The 24,762-nt window shown below is 60.9% G+C and overlaps 2 protein-coding genes and 1 non-coding gene across 3 annotated transcripts in view; 1 reads left to right on the forward strand and 2 right to left on the reverse strand.

Moving 5' to 3' along the window:
- The window catches only part of MRPL23 (mitochondrial ribosomal protein L23), a 71,245-nt gene that overhangs the window by 40,951 nt on the left and 5,532 nt on the right, over positions 1 to 24,762 (forward strand). The gene's annotated exons all lie outside the window — the stretch shown is intronic.
- LOC129525318 (uncharacterized) lies at positions 10,125 to 12,791 on the reverse strand. The gene is made up of 4 exons (XM_055355152.2): positions 11,468 to 12,791; positions 11,237 to 11,371; positions 11,028 to 11,141; positions 10,125 to 10,743 (listed from the first exon to the last, which is right to left on the reverse strand). The coding sequence occupies exons 1-4, from the start codon at positions 11,664 to 11,666 to the stop codon at positions 10,511 to 10,513; spliced, it is 681 nt and encodes a 226-aa protein (XP_055211127.1). The 5' UTR covers positions 11,667 to 12,791; the 3' UTR covers positions 10,125 to 10,510.
- MIR675B (microRNA mir-675b) lies at positions 11,680 to 11,792 on the reverse strand. Its single transcript, NR_106518.1, has one exon. It is a non-coding gene; the product is annotated as a microRNA mir-675b (primary transcript).

The following is a 24,762-nucleotide window of genomic DNA, read 5'->3' on the forward strand; positions in this document are numbered from 1 at the left end:
TCTGTCTGTGCTGGGGAGTGGGCAGGAGTGGACAGAGATCCGCCCTTCTCCAAGAGTCCCAGCCGTGGGAGGCTTCACCTTCTAGAAGGTTCCTCCTGTTTCTCTGTGCCTACTACAAGGCTCATCCTCACACCTGAGGACTGCCTCCTTGCTGGTAGGCTCACCGCGTGGAGGAAAGGGGGCCTCTGGTCACCTTCCCCACGAGCACAGACACACGCAGTGTCACAGGGCAGTTGAGACTGTGTTACTGAGCCCAGCGGACAACCTGGGAACACATCCTGGTGTATCACCTTACTGGCTGCAGGAGCTCAGGGACAGCCGTAATCACTCTGTGCCTCAGTTTCCTCGTCTGTAGAACGGGACCAGTTTGCATGAGGCTCCCGGGCAGAGCCTGGAACCCGTGAACCCCAGAGCAGTCGTCATCAGGCCAACGTGCACTCGAGCAGAGATGTCTCCCCAAGTCCAGCTTGCTGTCATATCCCCTGCAGTTCTGGTGGTGGGAACCCAGAAGTCAGAACACATCTACCTCCTGGCAGCTGGAGGCCACAGCGCCCCGAGTTTGGGACATGCCCCTCTCTGCATGTCCGTGCCACTTCCTCAAGGCTATCGGCCAGCCCCTCCCACTCAAGGCACCCCATGGAGCCTCCTGGGAGATCTTCAGACCCAGGGCAGGTGGGGGCTGGATCTGCCCTTCCTTCAGTGCCCCAGGTCTGTTATGGGCACGGGCTGTGAGCTGGTGCCAAGGACAGAGGCATCAGGCCAGGCCAAACTGCTGCACACAGCTGGCCACGGGGCCATTGATCGCAGACGGTCAGGCTTCAGGCTGTCTGACACGGGCCGTCTGCTCCTCCTTGGACAGTTGTAGCACTCAAATGTTAAAACAATTTTTTAAAATAAATTTTTCTACTTTTTTTTTTTTTTTGAGACAGGGTGTCACTCTCTTGCCCAGGCTGGAGTGCAGTGGTATGATCATGGCTTGCTGCAGCCTCAACCTCCTGGGCTCACGCGATCCTTTCACCTCAGTCTCCCACATAGCTAGGAATACAGGTGCGTGCCGCCGCACCTGGCGGATATTTGGTAGAGATGGGGTCTCACTATGTTGCCCAGGCTGGTCTCCAACTCCTGGACTCAAGCAATCTGCCCACCTTGGCCTTCTAAAATACTGAGATTACAGGTGTGAGCCACCACACCTGGCCCCAAATAAAACAATTTAAAAAGGAAAAAAGTGTGTGTGTGGCAGGAAGAGGTGGGCGAGGCCCAGAAGGAACTGAAGGAAGCAAACTCAAGGAGAACAGCTGGTCCCCACGCCAGCGTCGACGCTCCAAGTCCTTCACCTCGGAGCCGAGCAGGGGCTGGGGGCACGGGGAGCTTCTGGCCTTTCTGGTGAAGTGACTCTTTTCTGGAACTTTCCAAACACCCTCCCCGCCCCCCGCAATGCCCCCCACCGCCTTTTCTTCCTTCTTTCTCACCCCCTTCCTTATTCCTTAGTGTTCATAACAGACAAAGTTCCTGGGTAGGAGTGCAGGCAGCTGCCGTTTGGGACCCATGGGGGCCTCCCGCCATTGGGCAGCCCCTCTCCCTGGCTTGTGGGGAGGCTCAGGTGAGCCCAGGTCTCCCTCTCCCACCGCATGGGAGTGCAGGATCCACAGGCTGATGGCTGTTTGCCAAAGGATGGGGACATTGGGGCACAGCATGGGGACACTTACTCAGCAGACAGCACCCTGACTGGCAAGATTGAAGAGCTCCCCTTCCTTGCTAAGACTCTCATGAAACACACAGGGGGCTGCTCAGCGGGTGCAGGTGGCAGGAGCGGGGACAGCTCAGAGGTGGGTGTGGCACAGGGTTCATGGCATAAGAGGGGTGGCCTTGGGAGCCAGGGCGGGGACAGCCTGGAGCCAGCAGCCCTGAGGCCACGCACATCCACAGCATGCTGGCAGTGACAGCCCCGATGGGTGGCAGGGGAGCAGGCTCTGGGCTTGTCTGACCCATGAGCACGCAGTGGCCTGGTGGCCTCAGCCCTCGTTGCCAGCCTCTTTCTAAGGTCAAGCCTGTGCTCTCCAGCCAGAGAAGGCATGCTGGGCTGGGCTGTGCTGGGCTGGGCTGGGGTGGGCAGGGCTGAGCTGGGCAGGGCAGGGCAGGGCAGGGCTGGGCTGTGTAGACCTGGGCAGGGCAGGGCAGGGCTGGGCTGGGCAGACCTGGGCAGGGCAGGGCAGGGCAGGGCAGGGCTGGGCTGGGCAGGGCTGGGCAGGGCTGGGCAGGGCAGGGCAGGGCTGAGCTGGGTAGGGCAGGGACGAGCTGGGCTGGGCAGAGCTGGGAAGGTCAGGGCTGGGAAGGGCAGGGCAGGGCAGGGCAGGGCAGGGCAGGGCTGGGCTGGGCTGGGCTGGGCTGGGCAGGGCAGGACAGGGCTAGGCTGGGTAGGGCAGGGATGAGCTGGGCTGGGCAGGGCTGGGAAGGGCAGGGCTGGGCTGGACTGGGCTGGACTGGGCAGGGTTGGGCAGGGCCGGGTGGAGTGGGCGATGGTGTCCATCCCGCTTAGTGGCTTCCTCTCACAGGACGTCTGGGAAGCTTTTTCTGACCACCCTTCAATGCTGGGGGTCTAGGCTGGGCAGGTGGACGTGGGGGTCCATTTCTAGGCTCTAGACCCAAGGCCTTCCTGCTGCTCAGAGGTTCCTAGGCTCAGCAGAGAGGGCGGGGGCAGAAGGTCCGAAATTCCACGTCCTTGGGATCCCATCTGCCCGTCCTTCCCGCCCAGCCCAGCCCAGTCTGTCTGCTCCCCAGCCTCCCATGCCCCCCATTGGCGTGCATGAGTGACATGCGTGTCCCGCACACCCTCGGTCCTGTTGTCCATCTCCCCCCATCGCCCGCACACCCTCGGTCATGTTGTCCATCTCCCCCATTGCCCGCCGCCCACGCCGTCCCCACTGCCTTAGGCTGGCAGCCCGTTTGGACAGGGGCTTTGTCTACCCAAGTCACAGGACACATGAAATTCAGCCTTAATTAAGTTGTTGGGTGATGGAGTCCCAGATGTGGGAGGCTCAGCCAGACCCTCTTGGGCTGCCCACCCGGAGAGCGACTGGGGCTGAGAGCCTCGCCTGGGGCCACCGTGCAGCTGCCGCCTCCCGCCTCCCACCTCCCGCAAAGGCCTGGGAGTGGGGCCCAAGGCAGCTGCAGCCCCACAGCCTGGCCTTGACCCTGGGCTGCCCCACAGCCCCCCTGCTGGCTCCGTGCCCACTGGGAAAACAAGCTCCTTATCTCGAATGCTTCCTGTGAACTGCAAACAGCCACGTGTCCCTTGGGAGCCACTCTTGGTGAACGTGCCCTCTGTCCCACGACCCAGGGTGAGGCCGTTCACCCTCGGGCGGGGGGCCACCGGGACTGGAGGCTCTAGGCCTGGAATGAGGGGAGGGGACCTGCGGCAGGGCAGAGCCAGGCTGGAGACCACTGCATGGGGAGGGTGAGGAGGGAGAGGAGGGGGCAGGAGGGTTTGGGTCCAAGGCCTGGTTGCACAGGACAGCTGGGGATGGGGGAGAGGGGCACAGGCCAGAAAGGCTGGGGCTGCGGGGGCTAGCTAAGAGGCGAGGGTTCTGGGTGGCAGCAGCAGGCAGGGACCTTCCCGGCGGCCCCAGTGGCTCCCTCCCTCCCAGACCCCTTTCTCCTTCCTTGGGCCTAGAGCTTCCTCCATGTACTTTTCCCCGCCCCCGCCTTTCCCCTCTCTCTCACCCCGCTCAAACATGCTGTGACCTTTCCAGGGCCCCTGGACATCACTCACTGGGTGACAGAGGTTGACAGGCATGGAGCTAAGGAATGGGAGGCAGGGCGGGGGCGGCCAAGCCTCTCCAGCCGCTCCCTTCCCGCTTGCCCCACAGACGGGCCTCCCTGGACGGTCCTGGGTCAGCACACACGCTCCCAGGCGCTTCCTTCCCCAGGAGACAGTCCCCAGCCCCTGGCGGCCCAGATCCTCCTGCTCAGGCCGACGCATCCCACCTGGGCCCCAGAAACCTCTTTGGAAAGGGACAGTCACCTCAGAGTGGCAAGCACTTAAAAGAGACCCCCAACAGGCCGATGTGTCATGGTGGCAGGCAGGGTGTGTCTGGAGAGAAGGGGGACATGTCCCCAGCTGGGCCTGGGGGCGGCTCCGTGGGAAAGTCCCACCTGGTCCCAGCCTCGGGTCTCCAGCCTTCAGACTCCTTGGGGGTCTCTGTGGCCTGGCAGAGGTCGGTGGTCCCTCAGTGGAGGCGAGGCCTTTCCTGGGTCACCACCGCACACCGGCCTGCTGGGAAGCTGGGGTTCTGGGCCACAGCCTGCCCTGGACGCGGAGGGGGGCATCAGGCCAGACCCCCCAGGGGCTCACAGGGCTCTGGGAGGCCCTGGCAACCCCAGGGTGCCCCCATGCCCTCAGAAGGGTTGTCCCTACTTGGAGAGGACCACGCAGCCAGGTGGGCAGGAACAGGCACCATGGCGGCCCTTCCCTGTCCACCCTCTCACCAGTGGCCCGCAGTGCAGTCCAGGAAGCACCGGACAGAGCACGGGGCAGGGAGGGGAGGCCGGTACTGGCTTCACAGAGGTCTGGGAGGGGCTAGCCCCTGTGCAGACAGACCCCTGAAGCCTAGAGCCGCTGGCCCAGCTGAGGTCCTTCCCAGAGGCCATTCTGGGACCCCTGACCCCATGCACCTGTGTCACAGGGCTATGAGCGCCCCCAGCCCCAGGACCTCCAAGTTTCTCTCTGGAGGGAAGAGGAGGAGGACGGCAGGCCTGCTGGCCCCACACTTCCTGGTTGGGGACGCTCAGAGGGAGCAGCCGCCATGCCGGGAAGTTAGGGTGGGCAGAGGAGCAGCGGTGCCAGGACCCCCAGGCCATGCCGCCACCCTGGACCCTGAACAGTGGGCTAGTGTGTGGGCCTGGGGAGTGAGGGCCCAGGCCGGGCTGGGTCTCGCTCCATAAACCCTGGCTGGCCGGAGCTGCAGACATCACTGTTGACACAGGGGTGATGTCACTGCCGGCCAATGGGGAGCCCCTCAGGGGCCCTACGTGTGCCTCTCTGTGCTCCCAGGGCCCCCGCCACGCACGCCGCCTGCTCTGAATGCTGCCTGCATAAACCGGTTTTTCTAAATGTCTTTGGGGCCCTGCTTGCCCCCTGGGCCCCATCTCCTGCTCATCCCACCCCACCCTTGGGCCCAGCCTATGAGCCAAGTGGGAGTGGGGAGTGGCGGAGAGCCCTGGGCCTGCCGCTCCCACAGGCATGTGGGCCCCAGAGCCCTGACCTCTGCACCTTCACCTTGCCAGCCTCTCTCCCATCTGCCACGACCCCAGCTGCCACCACGGCTCCCCACAGTCACCCCTGGGCCGTCTCTTCCTCCTGTCGGGAGAATGTTCCTCCTGGGAGAGCCTGAGGCCCCCTCTCTGCTCCTTGCTCCCCTGTCTGTCTCCTCTGCCCTGCCTTGCAGCCCTGCCCTGGGTCCATATGCTGAGAGCTGGCTACATATCCTGGGGCTGCCCATGACACATAGCTCCCCCAGGCAGGGCCGGACCCCGGGCACCTCTTTGCCTCCAGGGCCGGCCCCACTCTGTTGGAGGTCAGCCGGTTCCGAGGCCTCCAAGCCGCCTTTCTACTTCTCGATTCCAGGGCCTGGTCTCCACTCCCTCTGGGCTTTGGGGTGCATGCTGCAGTGCAGCCTCCCCGCGCCCCAGCCTCCATGCACCCTGCTTGTGCTGCCTCAGAGGCTTGGCATCTCCCCCATCTTCCAGCCAGGCAGCCAGGTTTCTGCAATGTGGGGCCCACGGTCAGCGTCCCCCACAGCCCTGCCAGCCCTTCTCCCCAGGGGTCCGCCCTGCATCCCCTTCCCAGGAGCTTGCTCTGCACCCACTGCTGGGCCTCCTGGCCTAGGGGCTTGGCACGTGCCTGTGAGCAGAGGCGCTGGGCAGGAGGAGGAGGAGGAGCCTGCAGTGCCTGGCGCCCGTGTGTGTTTACTGGTCCGGCCCCAGCCCCGCGCCGCTCCCCGCGGACCCGGCCTCCCGCCTGTGTCCAGCCAGGTGTTGGGTGATGGAGCGGGGCTCCCTAAGGACAAGGAGCACAGTGTCTGCTTTCTTTGCAAGCACAGTGCTGACAAGGAACAGAATACCCACAGCGACTGCTTCCAGGAAACGGCTGCAGGGCGGGCGGGAGCCTCCGCGAGAGCAGCCCCTTCCCAGCAAGCCGGCCTGCAGGTGGGCTTCCAGGAAGGGGCCCCCGCTGGCTTCCCTCAGCCCTGGAAAGGGGCCAACGGTGTCACCAGGAGCAGGCCAGGGAGCGGGGTAGAGGGGGGAGAAGGAGAAAGGAGAGGCGCGGAGGAGGGAAGGAGGGACGGGGCGCAGGCCTATGCTATGCCTAGTGTGGTTACCGCAGCCTTAAGGGAGAGCAAGGCTGACCACAGCTCCTTCTCGAACCTTCCAATCCCCCTTTTGGGAAGTCACAAGATCTCCACTCAGGTCTTTGGCTCTCTGGGGCTTGTCAGGCATCACACACACACACACACACACACACACACACACACACACACACACACACGTGCACACCCATCTGAAAACACGAGCAAGCTGGGCCACTGGGGGAGGCCATTCCCTGAGACCCAGCCGGGGTCCAGGTTGAGGGGCTGACCTCCTGGCCCCCATGTTGGGAGGGCTGAGGAGGGCCCCCGCCCGGACCCACTGTGCCCTTAGCTCTGAGTGCTCAGATCCCACCCCCATCTCTAGAGAGGAGGAAATCATTTATCTTCCTGGGAGCTCGGGGTCGGGGAGCGGGGGCTACCCTCATTGAGGCCCCAACTGTTTTCTTTGAGACTTCCCAGGGTGCGTCGTAGTCAGACCCCAAACATCGCTTTATCCCTGTTGAAGGGACTTCACTTCCTTCGTAGAGTTGGGATTTTCTGTCTTCATTCGGTGGTATACCAAGTGCCCTGCCTGCATCCCACACCCAGCTGCCCCTAATCCCTGCCTGAAAACGTGCTCCTGGGTCACGGAATTCATGCTGAGACACGAACCACACACAGCCAGGCTCAGGGGTCCACCCTCCAGGGAACACCACCCCGCTACAGGGCCACGATCACACACACACCCCGCGGAGCATCTCCGGGCCGGACAGGACCCACGCCCTCCACAGCCCGGAAGGGCAGGCTAACTGGTCAGCAGGCAGAGACCCAGCAAGTGGAGACCCCGCTCCCAGGCACAGATGCACAGCTGTGGATGCACGTCCTCGGTGACGAGATAGCTGAGGTCACGTGCCCCGGGTGTGTATGGCTGCACAGGCCATCCGGCGGCCCACAGGGCCACAGGGGACTGGCCAGGAGATGCGTGCACTGAGGGTCCAGCGCGGCCACAGCAGCAGCACACGCCTCAAGTCCTCTTCTCTAACTGGATGACTTGGTCTTCACTCAACCTAAACGTGCCACAGAAACTTGGGTGGGTGGAGGGTCTGGGTGTGAAGACCTCGGTGCCTAACAGGGTCTGGGATGTGGCCAGAAGCCGGGGCACCCTCAGGGTCTCCCTGAACGGTGGAAGTTCCTCCCTCCCCAGATTTCCTGGCACCTTTGCAGGCAGCCACAACCCTCACCCCGGCCCCGCCACCCCCATGTTGGGGTTCGGGAGTGAAATTCCAGCCCGTTTGCTTCTCCGCACTGAAGTCAGTGCAGGGGCGTTTTCAAAGTGCCTTTGGGTGTTGGGGTGCCCGGAGCCTGTCTAACAACCCTCTCTAAGCCCCTTTTCTAAAAAGCAGGAAATCGGGTTGGGCCAAAGATAAACACACATTCCAACCTGGCAGGTCGCTCAGAGCTAGGGGCTTGGGCGGGCTCCCAGCCCCCGCCCCGGGGTGCGGCAGGAGGCTCCGAGGCTGAGCACCTGCTGCGGGGCCCCCAGGCCTGTGGCTCCCCGCCTGCCCGCCTCACCCTGAGGTTCAGCCCCCTGAACGCTGCCCCCACCACCTCCCTGTTTCAGGGCCTGTGGCCCAGACCCATCCAGCACTCAGGGGCTGCCCTAGGGACACCACCCCGGGAACTGCCCTAGGAAGCCCGTTCCGCTGCAGGGAGCAGAGAAACCTGGGCTGCCCAGAGGTAGGCGCTGCCCCTGCGTACACGTCCTGCTCTCAGGGGGCAACCAGCGTGGGCACAGCCATGGGCAGTGCTGGGAGATGGTGGGGGCCACCAAGAGGCCTGTGTCCCTTCCCCAGCGGGTGTGAGAAGGAGCAGCCCTGTCCCCATGCAGCTCCCAGGTGGAAACTCCAGAGCAAACGTGTCATTCATACACCCCTGGGCCCAGAGATGTGGACGTGTCCAGCACGCCTGTTCTCTCCAGGTGACCAGGAGGAGACAATCCCTAGGAGCTGACGCAGGTGACGAAGGCCCGAGGTGGCCCGCCTTTTCCCCTGGCCCCATTCCCATGTGTCCTTCCCCAGGCAGGGATTTGAAGTGGGCAGTCTTCCATGTTCCCCAGGAGAGGTTTTCTGGGTGCCCCTCTCCCCCTCCCTACGGTTCCCCTGCCCTGCCACCCTGGGCACCCCTGGGGCTGCCTGCTGCACCCTGCAGCCGCCACCTGGGGAAGCCGGCTTTTATCTCCTGAGCCCCGCTTTGTAAACCTCCTGCAGAGTTGGGTGTTTATAATAAAGGCCGTTTATAGACCTAACTCTTGACATGTAATGGATGGGTTACTTCATCCTGCCGGCCAAAACCCACTTGGGTAAGTCAAATTGGCCTGTAGGGTCAGGAAGATGAATGCGGCCTCACCCTGGGCTGGCCCCAGCGACCTCTGACCTCCTCCATGAGATGGCAGCCAGTCCCAGGGGCACCATCCCAGAGGCTTCAAGAGACTCCCTCACCGGATGTCTACATGCATCCTGGGGGGTGACCACCCGCCCAGGTTTTAGCACACAAGTGTGTCCCTGGAAACCCCTCGGTCTCTGACAGTCCGCAGGGCCCACAGCTGGATGGGGAGGGGGCAAGAGAGGGTGCAGAGGGGAGGCCAGACCCAAGGGGCGTGGGGAACCACCCTGCTCTTCCGCCCTGGACACCAAGACCCCAAGGGCGGCTGGGCCGGTAGGGGAGGGGCGTCCCTAACCGCCTTCCTGTCTGTTCTTTGTCAGTTGGGGAGGAATTTTCCTGACAGCTCTGTGCACTGGGAATGGGGGTGGAAGGCAGGGGGGAGGGGGAAGGAATGGGGAGGCCGGGACCCCACCCTTATTTCCAGGGGCTGCCCCTTGTGTTCCCAGCGCCTGCACAGTGAGGGGCCGGGAGCTGGGAGGCCTGGCTGAGGGAGCTGCCGGCCACTGGCCTCTGCGGGGAAGCTGACCCCGAGCCCATGAGTGGGCTGCCTTGGCACCTGGGGAGCGAACCCCTGCACGCCGGGGTTCTTGGAGATCCAGCAGCAAGACCCTGGGAGCCCCTCACCCTGGGCCCTCCCGCTCCTCCCTCACCTCCTCCCTGTGGCCACCCTCAACTCCTTCCTCCCTCCTCCTGGTCCCCTGGCCTCCTTAGGACCTCTGCCCCAAGGCCACCTGCCCACTGAGAAGCCCACCGGCTCCCCCCCAACCCCCTGGCTCCTTGTGCAGGGCCGTCCCTCCGGGGTGGCCCCGGCTCCCACCCACAGCAAAAGGGGAGCAGGAACAGGACTGGCGCGGGGTTCGTGCCCCTGTTGGGGTGGGGTCGCCCAGAGCACCTTGTGGGCCTCCCAGAGCGGCCATGGCCAGCCCTACCCCAGTCACCTAGCCCGGGCTTCAGGGGTCTGGGGCCAGCACCAAGGCGTCATTCTGATGGGACTTTGGGGCGACAGGAGGCACTCGCTCGGGGATGGTTTGGTGGTCCCCGACCCCTGCCTCAGAGCGCAGGCCCCCTCTGCAAGCCCAGGCCTCCCCCAGTCTGTGAAGCCCCTCCACCGCCATCACTGCATGCTGACCGCCTGCCCTGCACCCCTGAGGTCCACACACCCTCTGCTCACCCCACCCCTGGTGTGTGCTGCGCCACACCCATCCCAGAATCCCCAACCCTGGAACCCCCATCCCCCTTTTCATGTACTCCTCCCCATGCCCCCCAGCCCCCCTCTGCCCAAGGCTGGCCTCCCCCACATCATGCCCACAGCCCGGATTCCAGAGTCCTTGAGACAAGTTGCTGTAACAGTGTTTATTGATGATGAGTCCAGGGCTCCTGCTGAAGCCCTGGTGGGGAGGGGCACAGAGCGAGATGGGGCGTAATGGAATGCTTGAAGGCTGCTCCGTGATGTCGGTCGGAGCTTCCAGACTAGGTGAGGGCAGGGTGAGGCCTCGGGCACACAGCCGGCGCCCAGTCACCCGGCCCAGATGGAGGGCGGCCGGGCCCTGGGCGGGCACTTGCCAAGGTGGCTCACACTCACGCACACTCGCACCGAGACTCAAGGCCATCTCCACAACTCCAACCAGTGCAAATGACTTAGTGCAAATTAAATTCAGAAGGGACGGGGGAAACAGAGTCGTGGAGGCTTTGAATCTCTCAGAAGAAAGGAAAGACAGGAAAGCTCAGAAACAAAGAGACAGAAGGATGAACAAGAAGAAGAGGGAGGTGGTGGGGACAGCGTCATCCCGCTGGAGGAGCTCAGCTGTGGGATGATGTGGTGGCTGGTGGCCAACCGTCCGCCGCAGGGGGTGGCCATGAAGATGGAGTCGCCGGTGGGGGGTGGGTGCTGCGGGCGCTGCTATTCCGATGGTGTCTTTGATGTTGGGCTGATGAGGTCTGGTTCCTCTAGCTTCACCTAGAGACAGCGACACGTGGGTGGGATGGGGGCAGGGTGCTCGGGGGCCTAGAGGCTTCCGGAAGGAGCGCTGGTGCTCACCTTCCAGAGCCGATTCCTGAGTCAGGTAGTGCAGTGGTTGTAAAGTGCAGCATATTCATTTCCAAGCTAGAGGGTTTTGTGTCCGGATTCAAAGGCCCAGGCTTGAGCTGGGTAGCACCATTTCTGTGGATGGGGAAGGAGTGAGGTCCCACTCAGCTCCTCTCGCGTGCCCCCCACCCCAAGTGTGGCAGGAAGCCCCTCACCTTTCATGTTGTGGGTTCTGGGAGCCCAGAGGGGCAGCCATAGCGTGCCGACTCCGTGGAGGAAGTAAAGAAACAGACCCGCTTCTTGCCGCAGCCCCACCAGCCTAAGGTGTTCTGTAGAAGACAGAGGTGGGGGCAGTGAGATGGTGGCCCGGCGGGGCGGTCTGGGCAGGGCCGCGTCCTGACGCAGGGAGGGCAGACACGCTCACCAGGAAGGCCAGACGCGCCTCCTCTGTCCTCGCCGTCACACCAGACCATGTCATGTCCTGCTTGGCATGTCCACCGGACCTGGCGTCCTGGCCTTCGGCAGCTGGTGGGCACGTCCACCCCAGCTGGAGACCTGGCTGTGGGGAGAACGAGAGAGTCGTGTGGGGAGAACGTGTTGGTTGTGTGGGAAGGGGCGGGTGGGGGCTGAGGGTGGCAGAGGGGGAAAAACTCACCCTCGTCTCCAGCCCGAACGCTGAGGCACCGATGCCGGCTCCGTCGCCGCCCGCGAGGCCCGCCTTGGCCACGGGCTCTGGAGGCCAGTGCCTCCCGCTCGCCGCCCGCTGCGCTCCTCACCCCTGCCTGCACCAGCCTCCCTCCTGAGAGCTCATTCACTCCGCCCCGCCCGCCTCGCCTAGTCTGGTCTCGCCCCATGCCCTTGACTCCCCTGGATGCTGTACTGTCTGCCAAGCCAGCCCCAGGGGCTGAGCGGTGAGGGCATACAGCGTCACCAAGTCCACTGTGGGCCCTCTCCGCACCAGACCCTGGGCCGCAGTGCCTCGTGGGACCGGCGCCCGCAGGCCGAGCCCCTGCAGCCTCCTTGCTGCGCAATGTCCTGGGGCCCCCCTCCCGTGGCCGCTTCGCCCTCCTGGTGACGTCCTGCTACAACTCCCCGAGCACTGCCTGTCTTCCCGCTCTCCAGCCCTCGAGGCTCCAGCATAGGCCTGAGAAAGCCGTGCCGGAGCTGCCCCTGTGCCTGCTACTAAATGAATTGCGGTGGGTGAGGTGGCAGCTGGGGACCCCTCTGTCCTGTGTCCCCTGCCTTGTCCCTGTCTGACCCAGGCCTGGGGTACCACCCCACGTGCTGGACCCTACGCTGGCCGCCCCTGGGCTCCCTCCCTGCCCTCTTGCTCTTTCTGCCTGGAATGGGCCCACAGCCCCCCAGCCTTGCGCAGTCTCGGCTCCCCCCGAGAAGATGTCACCTTTGCTAACTCTCCTGCCCCCATCCTGCCCCTCTGCTGGGAGGGTGTCTGCTTCTCCCCGCCAGCCCTCGATCCCCTAAACCTCCTTCTTTCAGAAGGCTGGGGAAGCGAGGCCTGGGGAGGGAAGGGACTCACCTGCCCGGCAGATGGGGTCCTCACCTTCCCGCTGCTGCCAGCTACACCTCCGTTGCCCAGGCCCTGGGATCAAACCCTGCCCACCAGCTCCCCTCGTCCAACCAGCTGCCACATCCTGTAACCAAAAGTGACCGGGATGAATGCCTGGCTCCCCCTTCTTTCCAGCCCTAGCTCGGGCCCATCGTCCCCAGCTGATGTCGCCCGTCTGCACGATGCCTGGGCGCCTACGCCACACTCCTCACTGGCCTCAGGCCCCACCAGCCCTGCCCCGAGCTAGCCCCTCCACCCGTCATCACTCCTGCCAGACTCCAGATGTCCAAGGTGCTCCTTGGCTCCCACAAGCTCTCCTCCAGCACCCCATCTTCCCCTGGTTGCCCCTCGGTTCCCCACTTCCCCAGTTTCCCCCGTTACCCCCCACCCATCCCACCCCCTCCCTCACCCTGCTCCTCGGTCCTAGCCCGGGCTTTTTCTAACTGGGGTGGCCCCGCCCAGAATTCCCGCCCCTGCCCTGCCGGCCAATCAGAGCAGGGCCCTCCCGACGGCCCCCGCAGGGCCCACCTCCGCCCTGGACAGTTCCAGCACACGTCTCTCTCACCCAGCACCCATCCTGGAATTCTCCAAAGACGGCCTCCCCGCACCCCTCCTTTGGCATCTGGAGACAGGGCTGAGCATTGCCCCATCACCTCCCTCAGGGTCGAGGACTTCTCCCTCCCAGACCACTGTCTTCCCTCAGGGGACACCATGCCTGCTGCTCCCTGCCTGCCAGCGCCCTGCACATACTTTGCACATGGCTGGGGGCCAGCTGCGGGTCCCTGGGGACTCGGATGGCACAGAGAGCCCCTTCCTGCCACCATCATGGCTCAGACCTCACGTTCCTGGAGAGTAGGGGTGGGGTGCTGAGGGGCAGAGGGAAGTGCCGCAAACCCCCTGGTGGGCGCGGTGCCAGCCCCCCAGGCCGATTCCCATCCAGTTGACCGAGCTTGTGCTCGTCACCGCGGTTTCCGCAGGACAGAGTCCCCACAGCCGCTGGGCACCCCGGTCCCCTTCGCGGCCACTTTCCTGTCTGAAGACGGCATGTTGCCCGGCTGTGCTTACGGCTCGCGGGCGCACTCTACTGACAAGCGGTGGGCGGCCTCACAGACTCTCCCAGGCCCGCGTGGGGCACCACGGTTGGGAGTGGAGTGGAGACTGGCGAGTTTCGACTCCCCCAGCCACCCCGCTGTGGGTCCGTCGGTCACCACCTTGGCCTCTGGTGAGGGTTGTTGGGGCCCTGCGGTCCCTGGGGTTCACCTCAAGTCTCGAGTGTCAAAGCCGTGAAGGGGGGCACCAGGGCCAAGGGACCCAGAGTTCACGGGTCCAATCACCCAGCAGGCCCTCTGGGATGTGGAAGGGCTGGCCGCGCCTTCGGCAAACCCTCTGTTCCCATGGCCCCACCGGGAGGGGCTGAGTGCTTGCCTGCTGAGCACTGACCGCCGGGCTTTGTCGTGGGTGAACCCCACAACATGGGGGAATTTCCATGGCATGAAAATTCTCAGGCTTTTCCATGAGTGGACCCCCAAGTTAGGAGACCAAGGCAGACTCCCACATTTTGCTAAAAGTGGAGTCCAGCCTTGGGTCACCTTCAGACTGTGATGTGAGTCACCACTGCCGCCTCTCGGCCATTTCTGTATCCACAGCCACAACTGATTCTGTGCCATCACTGGGAGATGGGCTTACTGGGGACAGCACCCAAGACCCAAGGGGAGACTCAGGAAATACTCCGGAAATACAAATGCACCAGGCAAGGCGGCTCCCCAGGCCCCTCGCTCCTGCTCCAGGCGTTGTGGGAGGGGCTAGCGCAGGATCCGGTGGTGCTGCCGGCAATGCGCAGGCACGGGGAACACCTGTGGGCAAATTCACCTCTCCACGTGCCAACTACCGCCGGCCGGACATGATGATCCCTGAGCGTGGAGCACACCCGAGCCATCGAGCATCCTAACCCCATCAGGATCCCCACCGCGTACCGAGTCCACAAACCGCAGGGTGTCTGCTGCACCCACGTTAGTGGATTATCTCCAGCAACACAAGGATCCTGGACCAGAGAATAAAGCAGCAGTGGCGCTCCCAGCTCTTTAGCATCTTAAGCTCCTGAATTAGCACCTCAAACCTGCATTGAATGAGAATGTTAATGTCTGGCCACTTAGGGCTGAGGAGATCAGAGTGTTCACTGGGGAGGCAATTGTCAGTTCAGGAAAAGGCTGGGGATTTGGGGGCTGTCCTTAGACGGAGTCGGAGCTGTGCCCTGGGATAGATGTGGAAAATGTAAGATTTTGGTGGAACACACGGTGATCATCACATAAGTAGGCGTGACTTGAGTCCCAAGCCATGACACTGAAGCCCTCGGAGTGTGACCCGGGGCCACGGGGCTGTGGATAATGCCCGACCTGAAGATCTGGTGCGGCTTCCATGAGTGTCCTATTCCCAGATGACCCCCGTGAACCCTGCGACGCGTGGCTTGGGTGACCCGGGACGTTTCCACGGGCGAACCCCAGTTGGGGCGGGCTCGGGCTGTGATGTGTGAGCCTGCACTGCCGCCGCGCGGCCACTTCCGATTCCACAACTACAACCAATTCCGCACCATCCAGGCGGTGAGACCGAAGGAGAAACCTCCAGAAATACCCATGTGCTATGCAAGAGCCCCCGGGCTCTGTGCCTGCCAGAGACCCTGTGAGAAGGGTTTCACACTAGGGCCGAGATCCCCATCATCCATGGAACTGGGACACCTCATTGTTCCCCAAGTATCTCCTCCCATCTCCCCAACCTTCAACAGTGCACCCTGGGGTGAATCAGACACGTAGCCCGATATGGCTCCCATGAGTGTCCTATACCTCACGACCCCTGTGAACCCTGTGGCGCCCAGCTTGGATGACCTGGGATGTTTCCACGGGTGAACCCCAGCTGGGGCGGGCTCGGGCTGTGATGTGTGAGCCTGCACTGCCGCCGCGCAGCCACCTCCGATTCTACAACTACAACCAATTCCGCGCCATCCGGGCGGTGAGACTGAAGGGGAAGCCTCCAGAAATACACATGTGCTATGCAAGAGCCCCTCAGCTCTGTGCCTGCCAGAGACCCTGCAAGAAGGGTCTCACCCTGAGGCCAAGATCCCCACCATCCAAAGAATGGGGACACTTCATTGTCCCCCAAGTATCTCCTCTCATCTCCCCAACCCTCAATAGTGCACCCTGGGGTGAATCAGACACGTAGCCCGATGTGACTCCCATAAATGTCCTATCCCTGATGACCCCCGTGAACCCTGCGGCGCCTGGCTTGCGTGACCCGGGACATTTCCGCGGGCGAACCCCAGCTGGGGCGGGCTCGGGCTGTGATGTGTGAGCCTGCACTGCCGCCACGCGGCCACTTCCGATTCCACAGCTACAACCAATTCTGCACCATCCGGGCGGTGAGACTGAAGGGGAAGCCTCCAGAAATATTCATGTGCTATGCAAGAGCCCCCGGGCTCTTTTGCCTGCCAGAGACCCTGTGGGAGGGGTCTCACGCTGAGGCCGAGATCCCCATCATCCAAAGAATGGGGACACTTCACTGTCCCCCAAGTATCTCCTCTCATCTCCCCAACCTTCAACAGTGCACCCTGGGGTGAATCAGGCACGTAGCCCGATGTGGCTCGTACAAGGGTCCTACCCCGGATGACCCTCGCGAACCAATGCGGTGCCTGGCCTGTTGACCCGGGATGTTTCTGGAGGCAAACCGCAGGTAGCCGGGCTTGGGCTATGACGCCTGAGCCTGCCCTGCTACCACGTGGCCACCTGTGTTTCCATACCTTCAACTGATTCCGTGGCATCTGGGCAGCGAGACTCCAGGAACACTTGTGCGCTCTGCTTGGCAGGCTCCCAGGATCCCTGTTCCTGCCAAAGGCCTTGTGGGAAACGATTCCCTCTGGAGCATGCGCTTGAGTCCTTGGGTCCCAGTCATGATCACCTCAGAACACAGGGATCCCTCATTTTGGAAGTCTCTGCTCTCCTGTCCCAACTTCAGTGCCTGACCCAGGTGATATGGGGCCACGGTCCTCTGATGAGGTCCTTGAGTCTGATTCCAGCAGCACAGAGCCTCCAGGGCAGAGCCGAGGTGAGGCTCTGGAAAATGCACCGTCAGGCTCACACAGGCACATGTTGGCCAGGTGTACAGATTCCACAGCACAAGGCAGGCAATTGGGCACAGGCCGCACGGTGCGCAAACACCATCGATCCCCATCCTTTATCGATTCCACAAACCGCGGGGTGTCTGCTGCACCCATATTCGCAGATTATCTCAGGCAACACAAGGATCCTAGACCCCAGAATAAAGCAGCAGTGGCGCTCCCAGCTCTTTAGCATCTCAAGCTCCTAAATTAGCATCTCAAACCTGCACTGAATGGGAATGTTAATGTCTGGCCACTTAAGATCGACGAGCTCAGAGTGTTCACTGGGGAGGCAATTGTCAGTTCAGAAAAAGGCTCGGGATTTGGGGGCTGTCCTTAGTCGGATCTGTGCTCTGGGATGGATGTGGAAAGTATAAACTTTTGGCGGAATTCGCTGTGCTCATCACACGGGTAGGCGTGACTTGAGTCCCAGGCCATGACACTGAAGGCCTCAGAGTGTGACCCAGGGCCACGGGGCTGTGGATATGGCCCGATATGAAGACGTGGTGTGGCTCCCATGAGCGTCCTATTCCCAGAAGACCTCCGAGAACCCTGCGGCACCTGGCTTGGGTGACCCGGGACGTTTCCGCGGGCGAACCCCATCCAGGGAGGGCTTGGGCTGTGATGTGTGAGCCTGCACTGCCGCCGCGCGGCCACTTTTGAGTCCACACTTACAACCGATTCTGTGCCACCCAGGTGGTGAGACAGAAGGGGAAGCCTCCACAAATACCCATGTGCTACGCAAGAGCCCCCAGGTTCTGTGCCTGCCAGAGACCCTGTGGGAGGGGCCTCACGCTGAGGCCGAGATCCCCATCATCCAAAGAATGGGGACACCTCATTGTCACCCAAGTATCTCCTCTCATCTCCCCAACCCTCAATAGTGCACCCTGGGGTGAATCAGACACGTAGCCCAATGTGGCTCCCATGAGTGTTCTATCCCTCACGACCCCCGTGAACCTTGCGGCACCTAGCTTGCGTGACCCGGGACGTTTCCGCGGGTGAACCTCAGCTGGGGCGGGCTTGAGCTGTGATGTGTGAGCCTGCACTGCCGCCGCGCGGCCACTTCCGATTCCACAACTACAACCGATTCTGCACCATCGGGGCAGTGAGACCGAAGGGGAAGCCTCCAGAAATACACATGTGCTATGCAAGAGCCCCCAGGCTCTGTGCCTGCCAGAGACCCTGTAGGAGGGGTCTCACGCTGAGGCCGAGATCCCCATCATCCAAGGAACTGGGACACCTCATTGTCCCCCAAGTATCTCCTCCAATCTCCCCAACCTTCAACAGTGCACCCTGGGGTGAATCAAACACGTAGCCCGATGTTACTCGCATGAGTGTCTATCTCTGACAACCCTCGGGAACCAATGCGGCACCTGGCCTGGGAGACCTGGGACGTTTCTGTGGGTGAACCCCAGCCAGGCGTGCTCGGGCTGTGATGTGTGAGCCTGCACTGCCGCCGCGCGGCCACTTCTGATTCCACACGTACAGCCGATTCTGCGCCATCAGGGCGGTGAGACGGGCCTCCCTTGGTGAGGTCAGCAAGATGGGCCGCCCTTGGTGAGGTTGGCATCCAAGACTGAATGGGAAGCCTCCAGAAATACCTGTGCGCTGTGCTTGGTAGGCTCCCATGATCCCTGTTCCTGCTGGAGGCCGTGTTGGGAGGGTCTCCCTCTGGACCTTGGGCTCAAGTTCTTCGGGGTCCAAGTCATGACCACTGCAGAACAGAGATTTCTCTTTGCCTCCAAGTATCCACTGTCCTACGTGCTATGGGAGCTGTCATCGGTGGTGTCCCTGGGATTAGGCTCCCAGCCATGCATGGGCTCCTAGACAGCCCCAGGGTTCTCCCATTGGGAAATGCCGCCCTACTACACATCAGCCACAGCGCATTAATGCTTGGTTCTCCTGGTGAAACCGCCTCTGCAAAAATTATTACAGAAAATCGGCCGGCGGTGGTGGCTTATGCCTGTAATCCCAGCAGTTTGGGAGGCTGAGGTGGGTGGATCACCTGAGGTCAGGAGTTCGAGACCAACCTGGCCAACCTGACGAAATCCCATCTCTACTAAAAATACAAAAATTAGCTGGGCATGGTGGTGGGCGCCTGTAATTCCAGCTACTTGGGAGGCTGAGGCAGGAGAATCACTGGAACTCCGGAGGTGGAGGTTGCAGTGAGCCAAGATCGAGCCATTGGACTCCAGCCTGGATGATAAGAGCGAAACTCTGTCTCAAAAAAAAAAAAAAAATTATAACAGAAAATTATGACAATGAAAGAGATCTGACGTAACCAACTCTGTCTTTCCTTCTTATTCATTTCTGGGTGCAGGCTGGACTAACTTTGGGAAGAACTTAGTTTATAGTTTATCTTTGAAACAAAGACAATAACAGCCCTTTCCCAGGACAAACCCTCTTCCTGCCCGGGGACTAGACTTTCAGGACTAACAAATTAGCCACAGATTAGAAATTATGGTTTAGGAGTCATGGAGTCACACATCTGTAGGCTGAAAGATTTTTAACCCCCTCAAATTGCTCCTAGGATTACATCACTGTTGCAGAACCTAAGATCAGTGGTCGAGATGTTTCGCAGACCCTGTACTGGGTGGATCAGCTGGCACCACCCAGATTGATAAACTGGCTCATCTAGTCTTGTGGCCCCCACCCAGGAACTGACTCAGCAGAAAAAGATGCCTTTGACTCTCCATGATTTCATCTCTGACCCAACCAATCAGCACTCCCTATTGACTGGCCCCCTACCCACCAAATGATCCTTAAAAATTTTGATCCCCAAATTTTCTGGGAGACTGATTTGAGTAATAATAAAACTCTGGTCTCCTGCACGGCCGACTCTGTGTGAATTAAACTTTATTGCAATTCACCTGTTGTGATAAAGCAGCCCTGTCCAGACTGGCGGCAGGGAGAACCTGTTGGGCGGTTAGACGGGTTCAGACACTACTCTCCTGGGGGTGATGGACATGTCTTCTGTTCACTGATTCCCGGAGGAAGATTTGGGAGATTTTGCCTGGGAGCAGGCAAACACCTCGGGCTATTTGCTTTCTAATGGGGCATTTGCATTTGTATAGGACTGACCGGGAGCTGCGGAGTTTCTGCTTCCACCTGCTAAGAGTAGTCTTGCCAGTGAAGCGACTGCTGGGGTACAGCAGCACAGCACAGGGGACCTAGTTTTTTTTTTTTTTTGTTTGTTTGTTTTTTGAGACAGAGTCTCGCTCTGTCCCCCAGGCTGGAGTGCAGTGGTGCGATCTCGGCTCACTGCAGGCTCCGCCTCTCGGGTTCACGCCATTCTCCTGCCTCAGCCTCCCGTGTAGCTGGAACTACAGGCGCCCACCACCTCACCCGGCTAATTTTTTGTATTTTTAGTAGAGACGGGGTTTCACCGTGTTAGCCAGGATGGTCTCGATCTCCTCACCTTGTGATCCGCCCGCCTCAGCCTCCCAAAGTGCTGGGATTACAGGCGTGAGCCACCGCACGCGGCAGGGGACCTAGTTTTGAGGACTACTGGGGTTGGGTCTGGTCTGTGCTGGCCACGGTAATGGTGAGTGCCTGGGTGCTATGATCCACACACAGGGTGGCACCAACATGAAAGTGGCCAGAGCCCCAGCCAAGGTGCCCAGAGCACTTGGGTGGGGATGTGGGCACAGCGCTGTCACCTGGAGGCAGATGTGAGCACAGTGATGTCACATGGACAGGTATATAACCACAGTGATGTCACCAAGACAGGACGTGGGCACAGTGCTGTCACCGGGATAAAGATGTGGGCACAGTGCTGTCATCTAGATAGACACATGAGCACTGTGTGTCACCTGGATAGGGATATGGCACAGAGTGTCACCCGGATAGGGACATGGCACAGCGTGTCACCTGGATAGGGACACAGGTATAGCGTGTCACCTGGGTGGGACATGGGCACAGCACATCACCTGGGTGGGACATGGGTATGGCACGTCACCTGGATAGGGACACGGGTATGGCACATCACCTGGATAGGGACACGGGTATGGCACGTCACCCGGGTGGGACATAGGTATGGCACATCACCTGGATAGGGACACGGGTACGGCACGTCACCCGGGTGGGACACGGGTATGGCATGTCACCCGGGTGGGACATAGGTACGGCACATAACCTGGATAGGGACACAGGTATAGCGTGTCACCTGGGTGGGACATGGGCACAGCACATCACCTGGGTGGGACACGGGTACGGCACGTCACCTGGATAGGGACACGGGTATGGCACATCACCTGGATAGGGACACGGGTACAGCACGTCACCCGGGTGGGACACGGGTATGGCATGTCACCCGGGTGGGACATAGGTACGGCACATCACCTGGATAGGGGCATGGGTACGGCACGTCACCCGGGTGAGACACGGGTACAGCGTGTCATTAGATAGAGGGGCTTTCTCTTCTCTCTCCCCTGTGGCTGGGACCTACCCAGATATAAGTAATGGGATAGCCCACTTGGGCTTTGCCAGTTCCCTGAGGCTGCCATAAGGAAGTCCCAGAACCTGGCTTGATTGGAACAACCACGTGGAATGCGTCTCTCCCTGTTTCGATGCCAGAAGGTCAGAGTCGGGGTGGTCAGGGCTGGCTCCTTCTTCGAGCTCTAAGGGAGGCTCCAGTGCTGGCCGACTTTCCCAGTGTTCCCAGGCTCCCAGACCTGTCACCCCAGCCGTGCCCATCTTCCAGGATGCTCTCATCCTGCACCTTCATGCAGCGTTGCTCTCTCGTGCCTCTCCTCTACCTGTGAGGACACCATGATGTTTGATTCAGGGCCTGCCCTACTGCAGTCTGACCTGATTGATTGCGTCTATAATGACCCTATTTCCAAATGAGTTCGTGCTCTGAGATGCTGGTGGTCAGGGCTTCAACTTATCTTTTCTGGAGAGGCACTAAACAGACTCCATGAGGAACTGAGGAGGCCGGAGCAGTGAGATGGAAGGAGGCTGGGCCCTGACCCTGGGAGCTGGCGATCTTCACCCTCATGACCCTCTCATGTCTCTCTCCATGACAGAGAAAAGCCAGCTCTGGGCCCATTCAGGACCGTCCTGGGGTTTCCTGGCCATGGCAGCTGTACCTCCCTCTCACCTGTGCCCACCACTCCAGAGCCGGTGTGTGGGCTCACGCTGGTGGCTGAGTCCTGACCGTGGGGTAACCAAGGGGGAGGCATGAAGATGAGGTCCCGAGAGGAGACACAGGACCGTTCTCCTGATGTGAGCAGGGGTGAGCACAGTCTCATAGGACTGTGTCCTTATAGGAACAGGAGAGGAGGACACAGACACACACGGAGGGATGACCCCGTGAGGACACGTGGAGAAGGCAGGATCTATAAGCCAAGGAGAGAGGCCTTGGAGGACCCAGCCCTGCAGCAGCCCTGATCTCGGACTCCAGCCTCCAGGACTGGGAGAGGATATATTTCCCTCATTTAAGCCTCCTGGTCTGTGGCGCTTTGTTGCGGCAGCCCTCGCAGACTCACCCGGCTGCAACGTGACCAGTGGGTGGAAGCGGCCACCACATTTGCATCTGCTGGGGTGCTGCCTGGGTGCTGCTGCTGCGCATGCCTGGTGTCACCGTCCCTGGCTCAGCCTGCTGGCCCTGGGCCCTAAGCCTGCAGCTCCTCTGAGTCCTGGGCCACGGGTGTCTGTGGCCCCCTGGTGAGGGGTGCTTGCTCCTCCGGATGTCCCCTGTGTTTTGGGATTGGAGGGGTTTGACTCCTGGGGCTGCTGTGACAGTGATCACAGACTGGGGGGCTTTAGCCATAGGAATGGACTCTCTCACAGCTCTGGAGCCCAGAGGTTCACCACCCAGAGGAGGGCAGGGCCGCCCTCTTTCGCAAGGCCCTAGGGTGGCCCCTCCTTGCCCCTTCTGGCTTCTGGGGGCTCCAGGCGTCCTGTGGTGTGTGGCTGCGTTGCTCCAGTCTCTGCCTCTGTCTTCATACGGCCTCCTCCACTGTGTGTCTGTCTCTGTGTGCAAATTTCCCTCTTGTTACAAGGACGACACTCATTGAATGGATGCTTCCCCCCGCCTCAATTCAGTGTGACTTTGTCTTTATTTGGTTGCACCCACAAAAGCCCTTGTCCACAGAAGGCCCCACTCACAGGTCCTGGGTGGACATGAATTTCCGGGGACACTCACAGGTCCTGGGTGGACATGAATTTCCGGGGACACTCACAGGTCCTGGGTGGACATGAATTTCCGGGGACACTCACAGGTCCTGGGTGGACATGAATTTCCGGGGACACTCACAGGTCCTGGGTGGACATGAATTTCCGGGGACACTCACAGGTCCTGGGTGGACATGAATTTCCGGGGACACTCACAGGTCCTGGGTGGACATGAATTTCCGGGGACACTCACAGGTCCTGGGTGGACATGAATTTCCGGGGACACTCACAGGTCCTGGGTGGACATGAATTTCCGGGGAACATTATTCAATGTAGCACAAAGTGGTAAGAGACAGATGTAGGGCTCTGGACTGTCCACGTGGGTTCACGTGTGGCCTCACGAAGTCCAGGTGGCCCTTGCCCCCTCCCACTTCCTGCCCATCTTCTTTCCTGACCACCTGTCCTGCTGGCTTCAGGCCCAGCCCCAGAGCTGGGCAGTAGCGTCTCACAGACAGCCTGGAGCTCCATCTCGGCAGAAGGTCCGATCCCTTCCAACAAAGCCCCTGCCCTTTGACCGTGAGGAGGTGGTGCTTCTCTGATTGAATCCTGACAGAGCCACTTCATCTCAGGGATCACAAAATGGAGCAAAATAAGATGTTCAGCCCAAGAAGGAATGGAGCGAAATGTCACGAGGCTGACGGTTTGACCCATGACTCTGTCTGCTGCCATTTCCTTGATGTCGGTGCACTGACCCAGCCGCAGCTGCCTCTGCGGCACCCGTGCATGCCACTTACAGGGACGCGGTAACAGTCTTTTCCCTACTCCGTGCTCCCTTTGCAAGGAACCTTCACCTCTGCTCACGCCAGGAGGATGGATCTATTTCCCCTCTCCTGAAATCTGGGTGCGTTTTGACCAATAAAATGCAGTGGGATGTTGCTCTGGGACTTCAAAGCTGACCGTTAAGAAGCCTTAGTTTTTTTTTCCCCATGAAAAGCCACGTACGGCTCTCACTGTCAAGAGAATGCCATGCTGTGAGGAAGCCCAAGCTAGCCGTGTGGAGAGAGTTCCTAGAAAGGGCACCAGAATGCCAGATTCAGAGGGCAAGGCTACTTGGACCGACCGGCTGAGCCCAGCTTCTGGTGGATGGCAGCCGCATGGCGGAGCCTGGCCGGTCACCCACGGGCAGAAGATGTACCCAGCTAAGCTCTGCCCCGAATCCTGGCTTGCAGAGCTGTGAGAGCTCACGTCACGGCTCTTTTAAGTCACTGGCTTGGGAGTAGTTGCTCATCCAGCAAGGATTGATGAGAAGCCTGAGCCCCTCCACTTCTCTGAGCCTCACTTTTCTGCACGAGAGAGTTCCCCTGGGAATCAGCCACAAAATAGCAGGGAAGCCGGCGTTCACGCAACTCCTCACTGGCTGGCTGAGGGAAAGGAGACGGGGTTGGGACTCACCTCCAGGGCAGGTAGAAGAGAGACAGTCCTGGGGAAATCCAGGTGTGGAGTTCTAGTGAGGCTGGTCCTGGCTGTCACCCACGTTGAGGACGTTGTGCATGGTGTGGGCTGGGCCTGCTGTGGGGTTTCCCCTCTGGCCTGAGCTCACGGTGTGGTGCACAGCCTGGCGAGCTCTTAGCTGCTCAGAGTTCAGAGTTGGAAAGGGGCAGGATTGAGGCAGCCTGCCATGGTGGGCCCCAGAATACACACATGGGAGGCTCTGGGGGGTCCCTGCGGAGCAGCTCTGGCTCATCCTGTGCCCGCTGACACCCGGCCTGTGCCTGCCTGTGCCCCTGGACCTCTGGGTGTGTCTGAGGGCCTTGGCCTGTCTTTGGAGGCCTGGAGTTTTAATGGGGCTGGTCCTGGCTGTCAGTCACATTGAGGATGTCATGCATGGTGTTGGTGACTTGCCATCTTGGCAACACACAGCTGGCTCCTGGCCTCTCTGCTGTCGACCCCGCAGCCCTCTCCCCAGCCTCTGCTGACCCTACAGCCCTCCTCCCCACCTGGTCTCTGCTGGCCTCCCCCACCAGCACATCTCAGCCTGGTGCCCCTGCTGCCGGCCATCCAGGGCCTGTGGATCCAGCTATTCCTTTTGGGGTGAAGACTGTCACCTTCTGCCACGAGCTCT

Source organism: Gorilla gorilla, chromosome 9 (assembly GCF_029281585.2).
Source record: "Gorilla gorilla gorilla isolate KB3781 chromosome 9, NHGRI_mGorGor1-v2.1_pri, whole genome shotgun sequence".
NCBI lineage: Eukaryota > Metazoa > Chordata > Mammalia > Primates > Hominidae > Gorilla > Gorilla gorilla.

Coding starts and splice junctions, on each gene's coding strand:
- LOC129525318 (XM_055355152.2), bottom strand. CDS start 11,666: ATGGGGCGAGACCAGACTAGGCGAGGCGGGCGGGGCGGAGTGAATGAG. Junction 11,142..11,236: donor AGGCGCGTCTGGCCTTCCTG/GTGAGCGTGTCT, acceptor TGTCTTCTACAG/AACACCTTAGGCTGGTGGGG. Junction 10,744..11,027: donor CAGAACCCACAACATGAAAG/GTGAGGGGCTTC, acceptor CGCTGTCTCTAG/GTGAAGCTAGAGGAACCAGA.